Here is a 20,489-nt window from a genome sequence, read left to right on the forward strand (position 1 = left end):
GAGGGGCAGGTCAGGGAACATACACACTTGACGTCTGTTTTGTTGAGATGAGGCATTTGTGTTTTGGGGCGTAAACTACCATTGACTTTGGCTAAGGGAGTAAACAGGATATTGAAGATGTCCTTACAGCAAATTGCAGTTGCCGTTTAGCTTGATGGACCTGTCTCAGTTTCTCTGGGGTGATTCCAAGGATGTCTGCTGTTAGATCAGAGAGCTGCACCGGTCCAACCTGCAGTAATGGAACACAGCTTGTAGCAGGAAATAGTCAAATAGCATCCATTACGGGTCCTCTCCAGAGATTAACACGTCCTGTTAATGATGAATCAGGGAACCATATAATGCAAAGGTGACAGAGCATGTAAGACAACTTTTATGTACATGCTGATGTCTCTAAACACAGCAAGATTTTCAAGTGTCCTTGTTTAATGTCGAAGTGAACGTGTATAAAAAATGCCTGCCGTCATAAATGGTGCTTATTAAGTGACAGAGGCCTTAAGTTCTATACAGCATAGCATAGTTAAAAGTATGTGCATGTATATGATAGGAGTTCATCATAGTGTTTAAGGCAGCCAGATTTAGACAGAATATTTTCTCTGTCTCTGTCGGACCTCTACATTGTGTCACTGGCATCAGGACAATACAAGAAAAGATTATCTTAACTGTTAGCTACAGTACAGTAGGACTACATTATCAGAATCAGAATCGAATCAGAAGGAGCTTTATTGCCAAGTAGTGTTTTACACATACGCGAAACCCGGGCCTTGTTGATGAGGCTGCAGACGGGAAGAAGTTGTTTTTGTGGTGAGAGGTTTTGGTACTGATGGACCGCAGCCTCCTGCCAGAGGGGAGAGTCTGAAACAGTTTGTGTCCGGGGTGGGAGGAGTCAGCTGCAATCTTTCCTGCACGCCTCAGAGTCCTCGAGGCGTACAGGTCCAGAAGAGAAGGAAGATTGCAGCCAATCACCTTCTCTGCAGAGTGAATGATGCGCTGCAGCCTGTCCTTGTCCCTGGCAGTGGCAGCAGCGTACCAGATGGTGATGGAGGAGGTGAGGATGGACTTAATGATGGTGGTGTAGAAGTGCACCATCATTGTTTTTGGTAGGCTGAACTTCTTCAGCTGCCGCAGGAAGTACATCCTCTGCTGGGCCTTTTTGATCACACTACTATAGTACTTGATTTTAGGTGTTTTGAAGTTTCTATTATTGAATGACTTGTGAAGGAAATACTGTTAGTGAACATGCTACTGTAAAAAGCACAGCTTTGGGTCTGATACTCTTTGTTTAAAATGGTTATTACAGTAGGCCTCGCAACAGTTCATCTTAACATTAGCATATGGTATGTTTGGCAATTTGAATAGACTTAAAACAAGCTAGCATTTTCTAGAGCTTTTAGCTGAATCGCACTGTGTTCATCAGTGGATACAGTTTGCTCAGTTGTCATCTGCTGATGAAGACTTGGGGAGGCAGCTGAAAGCTCTGGGGAAACAAATAGCACTCAGGGTTACTCTGTGCACTCTGTGTGGAGTTATGTTGCTCATCCAGCTGGTCTGCTTCCTGCCCATAGTCCAACTAGACGCGAGTCAAGTGGAGGCTTGAAATTGCTCATAAGTGTGAATATGAGTTTCCCTCTATCTGTGTTAGCGTTGTAATATAGTGGGGATCTGTTCGGAGCTGTTTCCCTGTCTCACACCCAAAGCATGCTGGGATAGGCTCAAGCTCATCATGACAGAAATAGACATAAGCTGTTGAAAACAATGGATAACCATGATTACATTAGTTGATAGAAAATGTTCCTTTTAAAAGCCAAAAAGTGATGAATATTTGGCATGACATATTAGTATGGATATATGGCCTGTTTTACATTTAAATTACATTTGAATTCAATCTTTGCTGATATGATAATATGTGACTCCACACCAGCTGAAGTAAGTGTATCACATCTAGCTTTTAGAGAGCTCTTTATTCCAGCCACAGGATCAGCAGAAAAGGGGAACACTATGGAAGTGTTGGTCGCTATCTGCCAGGCATGCCAGAGCAGGAAGCCGCTCTTTGATAGCTAGACCACTCACTCAGTGAGAGCTCTTTGATTTCTTTGCCAGACTCCTGGGCTCTCCTGGCCTATCTCCTGCCCTGCGGTGTCACGAGTGGCCAGCACTCAGCAGCACTAGCAGGGGAGCAGAGTGTACAGACAGTCCTGGAGGGAGCAAATGGAGCCAGAGCTCTCTGTCAGCAGGAGGCCGCACAGTGGAGAGGGATGCACTGGTGTTTGGGGGAGAGAGAGAGAGACAGGTGGTACAGTGTTGGCAGGTGTGTGTGTGTGTGTGTGTGTGTGTGTGTGTGTGTGTCAGGTATGTCAGTGTGAGATCCTTTGTCTGACCTTTATTCTGACTGACAGGCTGTGATGGGTTGATTAACAACCATCACACACAATGCAGTGATGCTTCAGTGAACAAGTGTCAGTGTTTTCTTTTCAAAGTGTGCCTTCCTTTAGATGTTTAAATCCCATTTAAATCTACTGAAACTACAGTTTCTTTAGGAGATTTATCACTCGGTGGATGTATTGACCACTGTGGCCAAATTTCTAGTAAATTATAGATAGGAGAAAGACCCAACTGTGCAGGGAAAGCTCTGGCTGCCAGACAAACAACATTCCCTAAAATGCCTTATCTAGTGAGAATGCATAATGTTTATAAAAGGTAAGTTTAAGTGGCTTAGTCCTCATTCATCAGTGTTAATAAAAAGGTATGGTTTCATTGTCCATACAGCGAAGCAAGCCCAGAGTTTTCAATTTTGTTTTTTTAAAGAGCGTTTCACAGGTTGGAAACTTTAACTTAGTGTGGATTGACAGCTTAAATGGAGAAAAGATTTTTTTATTGAATTTACCTGATTTATATAAATTCTAAATCTGACTCAGGTTAAGATATCAGGATATGTTAAGCAAAAAACTCGTTCATTGTTAGCAGTTATTTGTCGTAAATCACGGAATATTTTGATTCTGTGTTTCCTGTGGCCACTGATGAGGGTAAAATTACTGGAGGTAGCAGATTTGTTGTTTTGTCACTGTCTGTATTCTGGGGTTTGATGTCTGTAACAGTTACACCTCTGTCATCTTAGGGCGTCCAATACCAACGCTTTCAGAAAAAGTGACAAAACATTTGACACCGAAGGTACAGAGTGGAGCTACAGAGGCAGCGTCGAAGGAGACGCTCTGGGGCGTCTCGTAGAGACCGGAAGTACTAGCTAGGTAATAGTCACCTGTCTGTTCTATCTGAAGTCATAAAGATTACATTAGTCATTAAGATCAATTAACCCTGGTACCATGGGATTACTAAAAGGAATGTTAGAAAGGTAAATCTGATCTGAATTTTAAACGTGTTTTCAAGAGGAACATACTTTACAATGTAAGGTTGGCCAAAAAATGTGAACAAGGGAGGTGATTGTAGCTGTTATTGTGAAAAATATATGTCCTCCTTTTTAAAAATTAGTAATCTAACTACATATGCGTGACAGTGTGCTGTACAAATATTGTAAATCAACGCATTTATTGTATAAATTACCAAAAATCGCTTAAAATCGGCGTTTTGTCCTTTCTCTCGCTCATTTTCAACTATCCGCGGTCAAGCATTTTGGACCCACCGCTGACGCGACTCTCTCTTTACAGGGCTCTGGTGCTAGCTAGCTATACGTTTGTGTTGGTTAAAGGTGTTGACAGCCCCCCAAAGCCCCCTTCCCTTACCACAACCATCAGAAATGTTTGTCGGCTACCTCAACCTAAGTCACTGACTTTATGCATGTCGACCGGTGTTATGCCGAGTTTTGCCTACCTGCCGAGAATTGCATGCACCTCCAGAAAGCCTACTGCTTTTAAACGCTATAATATACTTTGTGGGGTTCATCAATGGTGATAAATGATTTGAAGTATATATTTTATGAACGTTTAGAGTCTTTAATATTTTAATACACTTAGTAGAAGTACCATTCTTTGACATTCAGTAAATATATGTGGTGATAACGCTGTTTGATAAATGAGCACAGCAGTGTCTGAAAAGGACCTAAAGATAAAGAGGTGGATGTATAATTCGGCAGATCAAATTTTGTAGGCTACCTGCCGAGATTTGCATCCACCTCTTCTCTGATAAATGACCGTTATCACCCGCGAGGTGCATGCAATTCTCGGCAGGCAGGCAGAATTCGGCACAACACCGGCTAAACCTACAGCTTTGCACATCGGCAGCCAGCAGGTAGGGTTAGCCTCCTTTGTGTTGCTGGGATGTAGCAAACGGTGGCGTTTCATACGGACGCTGAAGGGTACCTTTAGCGTAAAATCCTTACACTTGTCATGCTGTCTGAAAGCGTCAGTTATGACGCATTGAGATGAGAACGTGTTGAAATAACCAACCCATTATCACCCCTTGGCATTGGTTTTTAATGGTAGCCTTTAGCAGCATTTTTGCACGTGTATGGCTCTGCGGTAAAGTTAGCATAATATATATGTATATATGAGAACGGGCTGAAATAACTACTTCTATCACTGCATTTAATATTTTTACAAACCAGCCATTAAAAGCTTTTATTGTGAAGCAGTCACAGCTCCGTTATAAATTGTAACTTTGGTGCATATGTCTGTGTAAAGCATATGCTTATTGCTTTTTTCAGCAGGGAAGAATGATTAGATGCAGAGGTGCATGTGACAGGTGCTTACTGCAGTTTGGGTGAACAATAATCTTCCAACATGATGCCAGGGTAGGTGACACTCAAATTATGGGGACGTTTTGAACTGAAAAGCACATTTCTTCAGGGTTCTTCTAAACGTTTGATAGTTCCCTATACCTAGGGGGAAGGACTGGACCTGGATAAGCTGCGTAAAAGAGACTAATTGACGATGGAAACACTTTTTTTTTTAAATATCACATTTTCTATAATGAGCATTCAAATACTCAACATATTATTCCACTATACCACACAAGGAACGTTGCAATCTTCTACTGAGTTTGAATGTTAATTTTTGTCTTGATATCCAGGCAGATAATCAGATGATATTAAATGACAAAGAATGCATGCAATCAATAACAAAGACTCAGAGGCCACTTTGACACATGAACAATAACATCATGATTAACAAAAAGCAGAGGCACTCACCATCACATGCCTTTATTGCATTAAGAGGTTCCGCATTCTATTAAGAACACAAAAAAAAGTATTAACTAGTAATCTGTTTGTGCGTTTCCAATATTCTAACCCAAAATTATTTATCTAAACATAAAGCAAGAAAAGTATACTGTATTCAAATACAATTTATTTGTTTTCTTTTTGCATGTATTGCAATGGGATGTAACTGACGGTGATGCTTTCATTGTGAGGCGCTTGCATTTTTGTTTTTGTTTTTTTACAGCCCCACACACACACACACACACACACACACACACACAATGAATATAATACATGTACTGAATGTGGAGACTACAATATATGCTAGGCACTAGGTATGCACAGTTCATGTTATGGGATGTGACAACTGTAGAGTGGCTCAAAAAAAGAAAATCAGGTCCCTGACAGAAACGCTCGCCCTGCACTGTTGAGTGTATGACTTCACAGACAGTGACTGCCTGAGATCACCTGTTTGCTTCAAGGGAATGCTTGGTTACTGGTGAAGACCTCAGTTGTACATTCTCTGGCCAACATGTGTCTGTAGTGCCTACGTATGGATTGGTTTTGTTGTTGGCTTTGTACTCGTCACTGTATTATCGAATGCCATTACACACACACAGACACACAAACAGGCCTGGGATCTGAGAAAGAAAGCAAGAAAGGGTTAAGACAACAAAAAGCAGGGGTGCAAAAGGAAATGACAAATAAATGCTGAACAATTGCGGTGTGATATTGAATCATATTGTGCAGTAGGGGTAAACCGCGGCGAAAGTAAGACGGGGCGAAAGTAACAAGGCAATTTTCTCAGAGCCCTGACTGCATTTGCAGTCCAAGCTGTGACAGCACCTTCAGCATGCAACCCTTGATGGAGCTGCCAAATATCGCATGATTTCATCATCGTTCCCTGCGGCCGTCTTCGGAAAACTGTTTTCGAGCACTACAAGTAAATTTCTGAAGCGCAACTCTTTTTCGAATTACAAGTTGTGTCTCTTGTTTCATGTGTCACAGTAATGATTAATCTACAGGTTATTTAGTGCTTTAACACACCCTGAAGTTTGCCCTGTCAGAGTTTTTCAGTATAAAAATAAATCGTGTTTATATGTCAGGAGTTCCTGTTGGAAAGTAACAAGTGTTACTTTCGTCCCGCTACACCTGACCACAAGTGTTTCTTTTGTCCCGCTGCTAATGTGGTGACATTGTGTGTGTTGCAGTATTTATTAAAACATGTTTATATCATACCAACAGAATATGCCAATAGCGTGGGTCAGTAAGACAGAGGTCTCTGATAAAGTCTCATGCCATGCGCTTTGTTCAGATAATGCAGGAGGAGGACAGAGATAATTGGGGAGAAGACTAGACCACAGGTACAGATCACATTATTAAGTCTTCTCCTTGGACTAGGAGAGGAAGCTGCATGCTTATATTAAGAGAGCGGCTGATATTTATTTTGGCCTGTCTCCTAAGGAGGTCAGTGTAGTAGGTGTCAGTAAAAAGCACTCAAAATGCAGCTCACTCATACTGTTCTTACTAAAACAAATTTAAATTCATTTCAAAATGTGAAATTTGTATAGGCCTATTCTGTAAATAGCTTTTTAATTTGTATCTTAATTTTATTGTTTATTTTCATTTTTGTCTTATCTATTTTTTCACTGTTTCTGAAACTGCTACAACATGCAAATATCCCCAGTGCAGGATCAGTAAAGTCTTGTTTTATTTTAATCATGTCAGGTTCATAAACAATCTCCATCTAACCATTCCCCCCCTGTTTTAGGTGCACACATTTGCATATTTATATTATATATTTATGCTATATCCTTAATATGAAATATTCTAAACAATTCAAGTTTGGGCTGTCAGGTTACTTTTGAAACTGAATATTTAAAACAAAAATGTAATTTAATTTTTTTAAAGATAAAGGACAAAAGATGTTTGCAGTTACACATTAACAAGGTCACAGTCATGTTTATCTATTAAATACAAGTGTAACACAAAAAATCTTGTATTGTGTTACTTTTGTCCCAGCTGATGGGGTCAAAAGTAACAATGTGCCACTTATGTTTAAAGTGAAATTATACGGAAATCGTTCTACATTTGTACAAAATACCACCTGATATTGATAGACCACACCTGTGAGTTAGTGACCACAGAAAAAATATATCTCTGTCTGAAACATTATCTTTTAAAATCATGTTTTTTTGAAAAATGGTACTTTCGCCCCCGCTCTCCCCTATATATTTTTCAGTGTTGGTGTTGTTGGCAATAAGAGAAAAAAAATCTAAACTCATCAGCAGGAATGTATTTGTGTGACAAAGTTAGACACACAAAATCACTCCATCACTCAGCCAAAGTGAACAGTCCTAACACTTAGAATCTCCATGCTTTACTGTCATTGATGAACCCAAAGAGACATTTGATTAAAATGGAAAATTGTTTTAACTCTGGAGAAGCGATAGCACTAAAGACAAGAAAAAGGAGAATGTATGAAGAAAGTCTTTGGGGGGAAAAGACATTTGAAAGCACTTCACAAATACAGATGCTGTTATTGGTGTGTGTGTGTGTGTGTGTGTGTGTGTGTGTGTGTGTGTGTGTGTGTGTGTGTGTGTGTGTGTGTGTAACAGCTGCCATCCTTCCCAAAGCCTGGAGGGTGTACTGAAAAAGAACAGCTGAAGTGTTGTAGCATTTATGCAACACTACATATGTTTGCAAAGTTGCAAAAAGAGGGGAAAGTGCATTTACATAGTTCTGGGCAACATGTTAATTTGATGCCGGAGGTAACGGCATACAAGGGGAAAAATCAGAAGGACCAGGATTTGCAAATGGACTGTGGTTTGAGATTAGAAAAATAAATAAACATATAAAACATGCACAGCAGAAGAAACCATGCAGACCTCACAGCAACTGGCACAGGATTATATACAAACTGTTGGTGGTACTGTGAGTGACTGTAGAAAAAGAAGTGATACAGCTTTTGTAATGCAAATGGTTTTGTTCTGCTTTAATTATATGCTCAAGTATTATCAGTTCATACCAGACAATAATAGGCAATAAGATTACAAAGATATTCCTTTTTCAAACATTTTCTGTTTCAGTACGTCTACAACTATAATAAACTAGGCTAAATAAATAAATAGTCTGGCTTATATGATGAACACTATGTTTATACATCGAAATAACCCCCATGTCAATAAAGATAGTGTCACTAAAGAGTGCGTTTAGAATCGGAATCTCTGTTCAAGTTCTTTCAAAAATAAACTTTAAACAAATTCTCAGGAACATTTGGGAAATCAGTCCAAAAGGTGAAATCTCAATTAACACCTCAAGGATACAACAGCACATCATCTGCAAGTGACCACTCACTCTTTTTCAAACAGGTATTGCTTTGTGTGATGAACATGAGTTTAGTGTAGTATTCTCTGATTGGTTTGTTTAGTTTAGTGTGAATGATTCTGCGACATGTCCTTTATATCTTCACATTTTGAAAACACTGACATACGAAAAATTCCAGGCTTGAAACTTTAGTTTTAGGATCATTGCGCTTGAGTTACTACTACTACTGGCCATTTTTTTTGCAGTCCATCTGATTTCTAATTTCTTTCATCTTTCACTACTGCATGCTTTCCAATGTAAGTAAAACATGTCTATAAACTTTTGTCACTGAATGCATTTCCTGTCCTAAGACAGTAGCCTCCAGGACACAATGTGAAGTTCATTAAAACACTATTCTCATAACAAGCCTCTATGTTAATTATTTTTGAGCATCCAAATAGGTTCCACAGGGCATAATTTGGGCATAAAACAAAAACACAACAGACCTCCAAAACACTGTATAAAAATACTTACAAACCTTCAACTTTGTCCTATTCAGAATTCTCAAGGTGGATAACAACGCAGGGACTAAACAAAATGAAAATGCAAAATGATCATAGAGGAGGAACTCATCATTGGCACTGTATAATGAAATCCAATCGAAGGGGAATAATAACAGTCGCAAACAGACTCAAGGGATTCCAATTTCCAGTCTCATTACCCAGTAATGGTTCAGGCATTAGTGAGATGAGGTGAATAGAATGTCAGGTCTGGGAGAAAAGGTTCCCTTCCTAATGCTTTTGGACACAAATCAGCAGCATCCGATGAACTCTTATTGAGGCATCCATGACAGAGGCACACTGCGATATACATCCTGCAAAGTATCTGTGCTGTCCTTGGCTGTTGATCAAAACTGTAGCGTTTACAGTAGGGCTGGGCTTTGCAGGAGTTTCATTATCTGTATGAATTGACTTTGGCATAGTGACACATTGCCCAAATTGCTGCCACAAGAAATGTGAGATTCAGGGTTATAAGAGAATGGATTTATATTTGGATTATGGGAGTTTGAATGTATTTACATTTTGAGCTGTATAACATTCTTTGTAATTAACTGGCAGTGAATTATAATGTCTACGATACATTAAAATACTTTCACAAAGTGTGGGATATTACTACTCACATGACTACTGCCCATAAACCCATTACTTCATTTAAACTTAAAGCTGCATTAATCAATTTTTGTCGACTTGGGGGCACGCAAAGGGCAAAACAAGCTGACACACAAACCTTACATATTATTACTTTATTAAGTTGTGATAGCAGACATGTTAGCAAACATGTGACTGATTAAACATCCAGCAGACAACAAGCAACATTATAATCCCGCCTCTTTCTGGCTATCTGACAGATGTGCAGCCGAAATTTGCTCACCTTTTAGATCTGTTTTAGTCTACACCAACTCCTGAGAAAAATATCTGACTCTTCAGCTTGCTAAATGTGCAGGTCACGTGGAAACTGGCTGCCTTTTGCCTCTGGCAACAGGGTAGAGAAAACTGAACTGAGCTAAAAAGTAAATAAAAGAAAAGACGAAAAAGCTCCACAGATATGCAGAGTTGAGTGATTGTTCTCTGTGGTTCTCACTACGACGAGCAACTCCTTTCCATTACCCTTCGTCATTTGATTCACTGTTAATATAAAAAAATATTGATTAATGCAGCTTCAAATTAAACAAACATGAAGACATTTCCTGTAGAAATCTATGGCTTGGCTGGAACAATTTGTCCCAGAGCTGTAATTTCAGCATGAAGGATATTCATCTGAAGATCCTAGGAGATTACATATGTATCTGTGGGGACTATCAGAGGCAAGATTTACAAAAGAGGCCTTCTAGATTCTGAAAATGCCCGTTTATTTATAAATATACTTACTAATCTATTCATATCTAGGGGGAAATATGGCTTAAAACATTGGAATAAAGGTAGTCAAAGGAGATTGCTTTTTCTCTCATGATCTCTTATTAAATATTATCCAATTTTGTGCTTACAAATTTGGTATTCAGGGATGCTTAAGAAACACAAGAAAAATTTTAATGTTAAAACTCTTTATGACTTTGTGAGAAGATCATCTTTTACAGCCGGCCTACTGACAAAATGTGGTCGATACAGTAGTTAAACCCCATTAAAGTGCCAACTTCTGGTATCAGGTCCCTGATTTTCTTTTAGTCCCATTTGACCCTAAATTTGCATTAAATGAGGTGAATGCGAGTATAGTGAAGCAGAAATGCAGATATATTGTTGACTATGTTGTAAAATACAGTAAATAAAGGAGGCAGAGATGGAGAGATGCTACTTTACCTCTAGTGATCTGTGCAGCTTCTATGTCTGTGAGTAGAAACATCTCGATGCTGCAGATTCAAAAGTCATCATACAGACTTTATTATGTGAGAACAGTCTCCTCTCAGATTCTCCCTGATGCCACTCGCTCAACATTCATACATTCGGATAGTCATAACTGGAGTGGGTAGAGAGAGGAGGAACTGTAGGAGAAAGAACAGAAACACCCCCCCACCCCCCTCGTGTTCCTGCAGTCTAACCCCTTATTGAGTCACTCCTCCAGAAGAGTGTAATTAAGATCACAAGTTTGAGGATAGCCTGGATCTGACTTTGATGTAGTCTGTCTCAGGAAGGCTCACTATAGAGTCCTTCTTGGGTAGTCCTGAGTCCCCCAGACCTGTTCCCACACCCCCTACTGCCAGCCCTGCACCAGTTCCAAAACCCTGTACAGAACCAGGCAGGGATGCTACAGGGAAGGCCCCCACAGACATCTGGTGGGGCAGTACCACCCTATGTGGTATAGCGCTTCGGATGCCTGTGTGACCTGACGGGGTCTGAGGGGGTCCAATGGAAGTGGAGGAGACTCGTGCAGATGGGGTCGGACTAGGGGCACCTGGTTGCGCCCCCTCATGAGGCAGTGAGGGCTGAGAGGCTGACAGTGCCCTGGCGTCTTGGCTGAGACCCCCCATTTGCAAAGAATGGGTACTCTTATGTGTGCTGGGCCGGTGTGCAGGGCTGACTGTATGCTGCTGGACTAGAGAAAGCTGGGAGCCTGAGGTGGGACCCGCCAGGCCACTGGATCCATACTGGAATGATCGTCCTCCAACTGCCAGTGGGCTCTGGACAGGGGGGCTGGAAAGGATGGGAGCAAAGGCACCAGAAGCAAGGAGCTGAGACTGCAGTGGAGAGGCTGAGACAGGGCTGGATACACTTTCCATCACCTGGAATCTCCTCACCATCCTAGGGGACTGCAGGTTCCCAGCTCCCACCAAGTTCCCTTGCATGGGGGGACAAAAGTTCATAGCTACGGCCTGCTGCAGAGTGGCAATTGCTGAATTCTGGGGTTGGGTGGAGGAACCTGGAGGAGTAAAGATCCCACCATGTAGAGGAGGTGTCATGGACATGGCCCGTGGTCGTGGTACATCAACTTGCTGAACCATCTCCCGATCATATTTAACTATCTCTTGGATCATCTCATTCTCGCGGTTGTTGAAAACACCAGAGTTCAGATCATGCTGAACTTTGTGCATCAGGATTGAGTTCTTCTTACCTGCAATGACATGGAGACAGAAGGTAGTATTGTTGCTGAAGTAGTTGATATTGGTTACTAAAAGAAAAAAACCCTGCCAAGTAAAATTTTGTTCAGTCAGTGTTTACTATAGATAGAAATAACAGGGTAACACTTTCTATGAAGGTCATCGCTATAATGACTTATGCATATATTTATAACACGATATAATGCGTCCACAAGACATTATAACAGTTGATATAATCACTTACAAACATGCATTAGGCGCTATAGCAAAGTTCATAATGTATTATGACCTTGACTTCAACAATTACTTGACTTGACTAAATGTCTTTTAGTAGGCTACGTTTTGTGAAGTGGTTGTCTTTAATTGTCCACTGCATCTCTTAGGGCCTGTCCATAGGCTCGCCATTCATCTGTGACAACATCTGAGCCTCTTCTTACATGAAGTTGGTCGGCAACAGGTCTTCTCTTGAGCAATCTTTCACCACCAAGGAGTTTTCTTGATGTAATTATGTTGTGTTTTTGTGCGAAACAGCAAAATGTTCAAAATTCATACAGACTGTTCATAAAGTGAAGAAACATAAATAAAAGTTGTTTTCCTGCGCAAAATGTGTGTCACTTTACTTAAAGCAAAATTACGTATTATAAGGTCTTATAATTATTTCATATGGTATTATGTCCACCTGTAATATATTACACAGGGATAGATATTTTAACACTTTACTTAAAGCAAACAATGACATGCTATATAACTTTAAACATTACTATAAGCTATTATTCCATTTTATATCACTAATTCTAAATGGTGACTAAAGTGTATTCATAACGAGGCAGAGTCGATGGATATAATGTGTTATGGAACATGGTCGGAGATTCTTGCCGCACATTGATATAAACTGGTAAAACTATTAGGTATAAAACATTAAATCACAATCATAACACATTATGAACTTTGCTATAGCCCCTAATGCATGTTTGTAAGTGATTATAACAATTGTTATAATGTCTTATGGACGCATTATATCGTGTTATAAATATATGCATAAGTTATTATAGCGATGACCTTCATAGAAAGTGTTACCGTAACGGCTTTTAGCATTTACCATCATCCTTTATTCTATTTCTGGCCATGGTGGATAGAGTAGCCTATATATGGAACTAGCTTTTCCTCACACACAAAATCCATCACTGACAAACACAGAGAGAGAGAAATGGAGAGCAACTAACATTTTGCACTATAGTGCCTATTGTGGGGACAGGCCAGTGTTTTTGCAGAGTCATCTCAGTGCTGACAATGTCTGTTGCAAAGGCATTTGTTTATCACTGTTTCTATTACTAAGGATGTACTACCTATATGTGATTAGATTATGCACGTGTTTGTGTGTGTGTACTTCTACATGGCTGGTGCTTAGCATGCACCGGCCATGCATGCTAATGTAACTCCAGCATGCTGAGTATGAGTGTAGCCTCACGACTGCTTATCCCCACATGTATGCAGTACCAGAGACATGCAGCAACCTCACAGCTCAGCTCTCCTTAAACTCAAGAAACCGAGAACAGAGGGCCAGCTGAACACACTGTTAGAGGAAGCAGTCAAAGACCCTTCCACGGTGAGTGGTCTGTGAGTCACAATATTCACTGTGCATCTGCGATTACTTGTGCGTAATGGGAGATGCTTCCTAGATACAGGCCCACAGGGTCGCCATGACCGTGGTGGCAAACAACACATGCTTGAGCAGTTGCTGTATCTGCTGACTTAACTGTGGCACGCATTTTTTGTATTCGATGGGGAAAAAACATGTTGTGTGATGTGTGAGATAACGTACAAATTATAATTAAGTTCCTCCTCTCTGACAAAAGGACCAGGAAGAGTGATGGAGGAGGTAAACAGAGACATCTCTCTTCTTGATGAAGAGAGAAAAGGAGCTCATTTGGTGAAACAATTCTTTCTAATCAATGAATCAATTGCTTTGACATGTGAAGAGAGGTAACTAATGACGACTTGAGGTGGACAAACCCTCAATATGTCAGCTGTCCCTTTTGTTAATCATAAAGGGAACTTAAGTTAAGGAGAAAGGAGAAAGGCCAATCCGGACAGGGTGCCTCTTAATGTAGATACGTATAACCTTTCCACAACTGACGTAGGATGTTCGGAGTATGAAGAAGGGGAAGAAAATGTTTTTTCCTAGAGGGATGTTTTAATGTGTCTTGGGTCGACTGGAGTTGGCACTCTAAGTTTACCCAGGCTTTACATCCAGCAGATGGTAGGGCTGAAATGTTGGAATATCTGGAGCAGCAATGTTAATGATGATGTTAAAGGCCAATCAGGGCAGCTCCCTGTCTGTGAAATATTCAGCTGCTTGCTGGCCTTCTTAGCTGCACCCAGTTGACTCAATATCTGCTGTACATTGAACGGAATCACAGGAGATGGGTATGTAGGGAAGGTGTGTGCAACTTGAGTAGCTCTTCCGCATTACTTAAATGCGCTGTGCTGCAGCCTAGAAAAATCTGGCAGTAACATCGATAGAGTCCTTCCTGGAGGACAAGGTCTTCATTGAAGTACACTTCATCCTGAGGAAGCTAGAAACTGGTAGCACCAGCCAGGTGTCCATCTTGGGGACTCATGGACAGCAAACAGATGCTACAGGCAACACCCAAGGGTGATAATAACCCGCTGATGCTATTTCAGGCTAAGCTGGAAAAAAAGGCAACAGGGCAAGCACCACCTGATAGGGAGGTAGGCACACAAGTTGTCTCAGGTGCCAATGCAGAGCTTCATCGGGGGTTACGAAGAATTTTAGAGGTCAGAGACCTTATGAAATTGAAGCAGTTGGTTAGCTGAAGCTTCCCTTTTTGCAGAAGTCACATACGCTTTCACAACAATGCCTAATTATTACCTAGTAAAACCTCCATCCCCCTTTAAATCACTGCTAAACACCTGCTTCTGCTGATCTTCTGTGACACTGTGTTTCCAATTTCATGTATTAATAGCATGAAGTCAATGGAAAAGGGATTATCTCCTCTCTATGTAGGAATGGCTGACAGGTCAGAGACTGTTTATATGAAAACATATAGATGGCTACTGGAACAAGTCTGGTTCCATCAATCCTTCAAAAAAAGATTATATTTGGGGGCATTTCTGTGTTTATTGTATAGTGACAGCTACAGAGAGAGGCAGGAAAGGCAGGAGAGAGAGCGGATGACATGCAGAAAAGGGCCCAGGGTTGGAATCAAACCTGGGCCGCTGTGGTAAGGACTCAGCCTTACTTGCCTGATTTTTTATTCACACCAAATTAGGCGTTGTGCCTCTGTGTGTTTGATCCAGATGACAAAGTCAAACAAAAGAACACATTATTACTGATTAATATTCATCAAGCGCACATGGAGCCCGACGGGAATGTTTGGTTGGTGGTTGGGTATTAAAGATACGCCAGTCTCCCTCCAAAAATGTGAGATGCCTGACTGAAGGCTGCTCATGTGTGGAATCTAGCTGCTATGGCAACAGCTGGCAGGTGGCTGATGCAGGGCTTTTGTAAACATGTGAAGTGTGGTCATGTGACAGGGGGATGTGACATCAGCTCTGCTGACCTTGGTGGTTATGATGGGAGGGGCAAGTTGTTTGCATTGTTTATTTACTCATTAACAAGGCGCTACCAAAGCTTCACTAAGAGAAAGCAGTCTCTGTGCATGTTTGTGTGTGTGTGTATGTGTGTGTGTGTTTCTGCCATCAAACCACAGATGTTCAGACAGAGTCGCTGCTGTGCAATCATTTTAACAAATCAGTAATTTAATCTAGAGACAGTAGGCTATTTAGGTACAAAAGGTGATATTGCTGCACAGTTTCAGCCATGATATTCACATACGTGTCACATACGTTAAAAAAAACTTTTTCCAAAATATCAGATTTCCACAGGAAGCATTCAATTGAAGAAATTGCAAAATAAATGATTCACAGCCATGAATACATTTTCACAATCAGTTCCATTCCTCCACCCCACACATCGCCCCTCTTTCATTCACACAGTTCATCACAGCTGTCAGATAGTGCAGTGTTTTGACAGAGACATCACGTTAATGAATGAATACATTTTCCTTATGCATCGTTTCATCTTATAAATGACTCATATGCTTAGGGAGACACCATACCTGTGGCTTTTGTTAGTGAGGCGTAATGCGAATTAAGCGTGACTAAATCTCTAAGACAAATTTCATAAATTAGGTCTGAATGGAACGATTCATTTGTTACATTGTTTAATTTTGTTCTAAAGACACAACAGAGGGAGTAAAAATAAAAGCCACATGAGCTTGCTGAGTGGACAGAGATTTAATGATATGTCATTCTGCGAGACTGAAACCAAATATTTATGTTTTTTTGGTTTGGTTTTGATAAAATACATGACTAGCACATAGACTAGCATTAAAAAACTTTAAGACATCAGATGTCTGCATTTGGCTGTGTATAAATCTACCTATTGAATGCGCAATGTGAAAACAAGTAATGAGGAAATTGCTTGGCAGTTACTTAGTGTGCTCCTGAGTTTGAAAGGCTGTTCACTTCTGCCCAAGTGAACAACAACAAAAAACTAACCAAACTCACTAAAGTTTTGAACACCTTTACACACCACGGAAAAATGGCCATTTTAAACAATATCAAATAAAGGCAACTGGTGGAGTTATTGTTGAAGGTGGCAGTCTTACCTATCCTGTCCAATCTGTCGATGGCGACCGTCTCAAAGGCCCTCCTCATCATGGGGTACTCCTCAAGCACCTCATTGAAATTGTCCACAGAGAGAGAGTACAGGCGACAGTAGGTGTCCGCTCGCACACTGGCTGTCCGTCTGCCACGGGTCAGCAGACAGATCTCTGGTGTAGTGAAAGGGAGACCAGACAAGTGACAGATCACAGAATGGCAGACTGACAGACTTCAGGGTGTCAGAAGGTGACAGAAAAAATAACAGAGAGAGAAGTGATATCCCACTATTACAGTATTATCAAATAATAACATGAAGGACATCTTCTGTCTAAGATGATTAAAAATGACCCCGGTCCTGTTTGTCTCCTTTATGTTTTGTCAGGAAGATATTACTTTTTAGCCTCAGTTGATGTCCATATGCATCAAAACTACTAGTTAGTAATTTATACCACCTTAATTCACCTTAAACATCACTTTAAGATACTGCATTTTTTGGCCCAAATTTGGAGAATATTTTAGTCATGTGAACATTTAAATATTCATCGAGCTTTCTAAAGTCTGGCTGTACAAAACTTGTAAACAAATGAGTGATTACAATGAAAGTGTTTTATGCATGCAGTAGTTGTGTGTAGCCAGTATGACCCACTGATAGTAAGACTGAGTATTACCTCCAGCACTGGCACAGCACTGACAGCTGTGTGAAGGAAACACACTCTATATTTGGAGATGTGCAGCTAAGCTTCATTACATTCAGTTGTTCCCCTTCCTTTCCCCTAGTATATTCTCTCTAGCTTTCTTCTATGGGCTGGGGCTGACTGTTGTCTTGACAACCATATGCCCTCCTTTTCCCCCGCCTGAAAGGTCGACCTCCTCTGACTGTATGCGGGAAAGGGAGAAAAACGAAATGCGAGATTCCATTAAGAACATGCATAGGGGCACTATACTGAAATGGACTATGGCTGCTCCAGCAGCAAATGGGGCTCTGCACAAAGCGAACGAATGAGTGAACGAACCTACCCCTGTGTCATTAAAAGCATAAAATAATACAAGCATAAGCAACTGTGCTATGACTGTGCAGTGTTCATTAGAGGAATAGTTTTTAAGAAATAATCTTATTCACTTTCTTGACAAGAGTCAGATGAGAAGATTGATACCATCCTCATGTCTATCCATTGAATGTGAAGCTACCGCCAGAGCTGAAAACAGGGAGAAACAGCTAGACTAGTTCTGTCCAAAGGTAAAAATAAATTTGACAAGCTGTGGGGGTTTACGTGCTGGATTGTTTTTTGCCCAGGTGCACCACGATGATGACAAGACTACAGACTATAAGACTCATTTGTACTAAGCTATGCTAACTGGCTGCTGGCTGTAGTCTCATATTTACCATACAGATATGAGACGATTATTAAGCTCTTGGCAAGAAAGCAAATAACTGTACAAACGTATCCTTTTAAGGCAACCCCCCCCCCCAAAACAACTAACATTAGCCATAATGGTAGGATCTAGGCCACAACAGCATGACGGTTTCAGTGCGTCATCCCTTGCATATAAACAGATACACTGTTTCTATACAACAGACGCATACTGTAAATACAGTACACTCACACACACCCACATACATTCACCGACTATGTGTCTACAGCAGCTTTTTATTCAGAGATTATTTAACTGTGACCTTGAGTGTGACGATGTTTTCTGCCTAGCTGAGAAGGATTTTCTCGGTAGATCAATGATTAATAGGCTAGGAAGATAGACACTCTACCGGCTACTGTACATCAGTGTTAATGTTCCTCATGGTCAGCGGCTGTAATGGAAATAAAAGCTGTAGGATAAACTGTATTAATCCCTTTAGACAGAACTATGACATGCGGTCGTTGCATTACTCTGTCTGTAGCATGTTTATGAGTGTTCTGAGTTTCGTCCAGTAATTTTCAAGAAATGAAGGTTGAATTTTAAGCATTATTGATGCTCCAGTTTTGTAAGAGTTGTCGAAAAAATCTCCTCAGAATCCACAAGATGCCCCAGATGTTCTTTCATAAATTGTCACTTGGTATCTTCCTGGTTATACATAACACAACCATTTGCATATTGCTAGCATCATTAGTGGGAACTGCTGGGAGAGGATAATATCACTAATGAAACCGTTGGGGCTACATTAAAAAGCTGTTCAGACCACTGAGTAACCATCTTGTGGATAGGGAAACTGTCATCCTCGAATATATAATTATTATATAATAATAAAAAATACAGATAAATCCAGCATGGGTTAAGTTGCTAGCACTAATTGGGATCATGACTGCCTTAACCTTGCACTGTTTCCTGTTCCCATTAGTGGAAAACATAATGTCCAAAATTCTCTTTTACAGTTTTATTGCCTGATGTTAACTTCTTCTCCTCTTCTAGGTACCCGTTTAAACATGTTGTTAACCTTATTCGCGTCTTCTTGATTCTGAAAGTTAATGCAGCTCAAACATTAGTTAACTACATAAGCCCCCCACAATCTGTGCTACTATCAATATAAATCATTTTAATTACAGGAAAAAACTTTGAGGCAACATTTAGTGAAAGCTTTGTCAGTTCAGACCGGTCACAGCAGCAGCAACACAAGTCTATGCAGAGTAATAGTACAAAAATTGTAATGTAACTTCAATATTGTCACCAAACCCAATTAAGGATCAAGCTGTTATTTAATGAACAGATGCTAAGTAATGTGATGGCTGTGGCTGGACAAGTGGTAGGCAACATTATTCTGCTAGACCGCAAAAAAGGCTAAACTGCAGACTCCGCCGCATTTCCAGCTACAGAAAATAGTTTGCAAAGCTCTGTCGTGTTTTAAATATATTAGTACAATAACAGAGCCAATCCAGGGAAAGCCAATGAGAAATGTGTACAAAAATGTGGCATCAGTACAGGCTAAGGAATGTAAATGTAAATGCCCGGAGCATTCGCTTTTCTGAAACGTGTAAAATACATCCAATCTGTGACCTAATGTTTCTAACCACTAAATACAGCTAAATCCTATAAATATAATTTAGAGCAAATTCACATGTTTGGCCTAACATCACTATCTACTTACTGCTACTAATTGAAAGATTTGACCACAAATGCACACTGCAATGCGCCCTACCACACAGCTGTGGTAAAACCATGTTGTCCATCCAGTCCTGCTAGTTAGACCTGTGCGTCCGTCCCTGGTGGCAGGGACAGCTCTGAACAGTCTATGCTTGACATTACAAACGGGCCCTGTCATCACCGTTGTGCTGTGCTAATTAGCTGTTATTAATTGGATGTGTGTATGTGTGATGTGTATGTGAGTGTGTGTGCCATGCATCCATGCCACTTCAAGAGCGCTGCACGTCAGTGAACACTGGTTGGCTGCAGAGGGCAATTCACTTTAAAAACATGGCCCAAACCATCAACCCAGGAGACTTAAAATAGTGCATGGGTATATGTTTGTGTGCGCCTGTGCGGGTGTATGGGGCGATAACGGCAGAGGCAACACGTGTTTTTAAACAGCCACAGAGGAACAACTCCCTAGGAAAGTGGGACAGAAGTGGCTGTAAGGCAAGACTGCACAAGAAGTCCAAGTAAAATGTCAGGGTACTGTTTTTTTTTCTGCTTGTTGCTGCAATTCCTCTTTAAATACTAAACAGACATCTGTGATATTACTTTACTGGATTGCATTGTGATTCCAAGTGTAAATAACACATGCATGGAAACGTTAAACAGAACAGAACACAATAGAAGTTATATTCTAGG

The 20,489-nt window shown here is 40.6% G+C and overlaps 1 protein-coding gene across 1 annotated transcript in view; it reads right to left on the minus strand.

The window, feature by feature from the left end:
- Nucleotides 1-8,125: 8,125 nt before the first annotated feature.
- Nucleotides 8,126-20,489, minus strand: part of hcn2b (hyperpolarization activated cyclic nucleotide-gated potassium channel 2b) — a 51,409-nt gene continuing 39,045 nt past the window's right edge. Inside the window, exons 7-8 of the mRNA XM_038716232.1 lie at nt 16,736-16,900; nt 8,126-12,055 (exon numbers count right to left, since the gene is read on the minus strand). Coding sequence (XP_038572160.1) covers nt 11,085-12,055; nt 16,736-16,900 — 1,136 coding nt within the window. The 3' untranslated portion in view covers nt 8,126-11,084. The remainder of the gene's footprint in view (nt 12,056-16,735; nt 16,901-20,489) is intronic.

Source organism: Micropterus salmoides, unplaced genomic scaffold (genome assembly GCF_014851395.1).
Source record: "Micropterus salmoides isolate LMB-PRFRI ecotype aquatic unplaced genomic scaffold, ASM1485139v1 Ms_hic_scaffold_13, whole genome shotgun sequence".
Taxonomy (NCBI): Eukaryota; Metazoa; Chordata; class Actinopteri; order Centrarchiformes; family Centrarchidae; genus Micropterus; species Micropterus salmoides.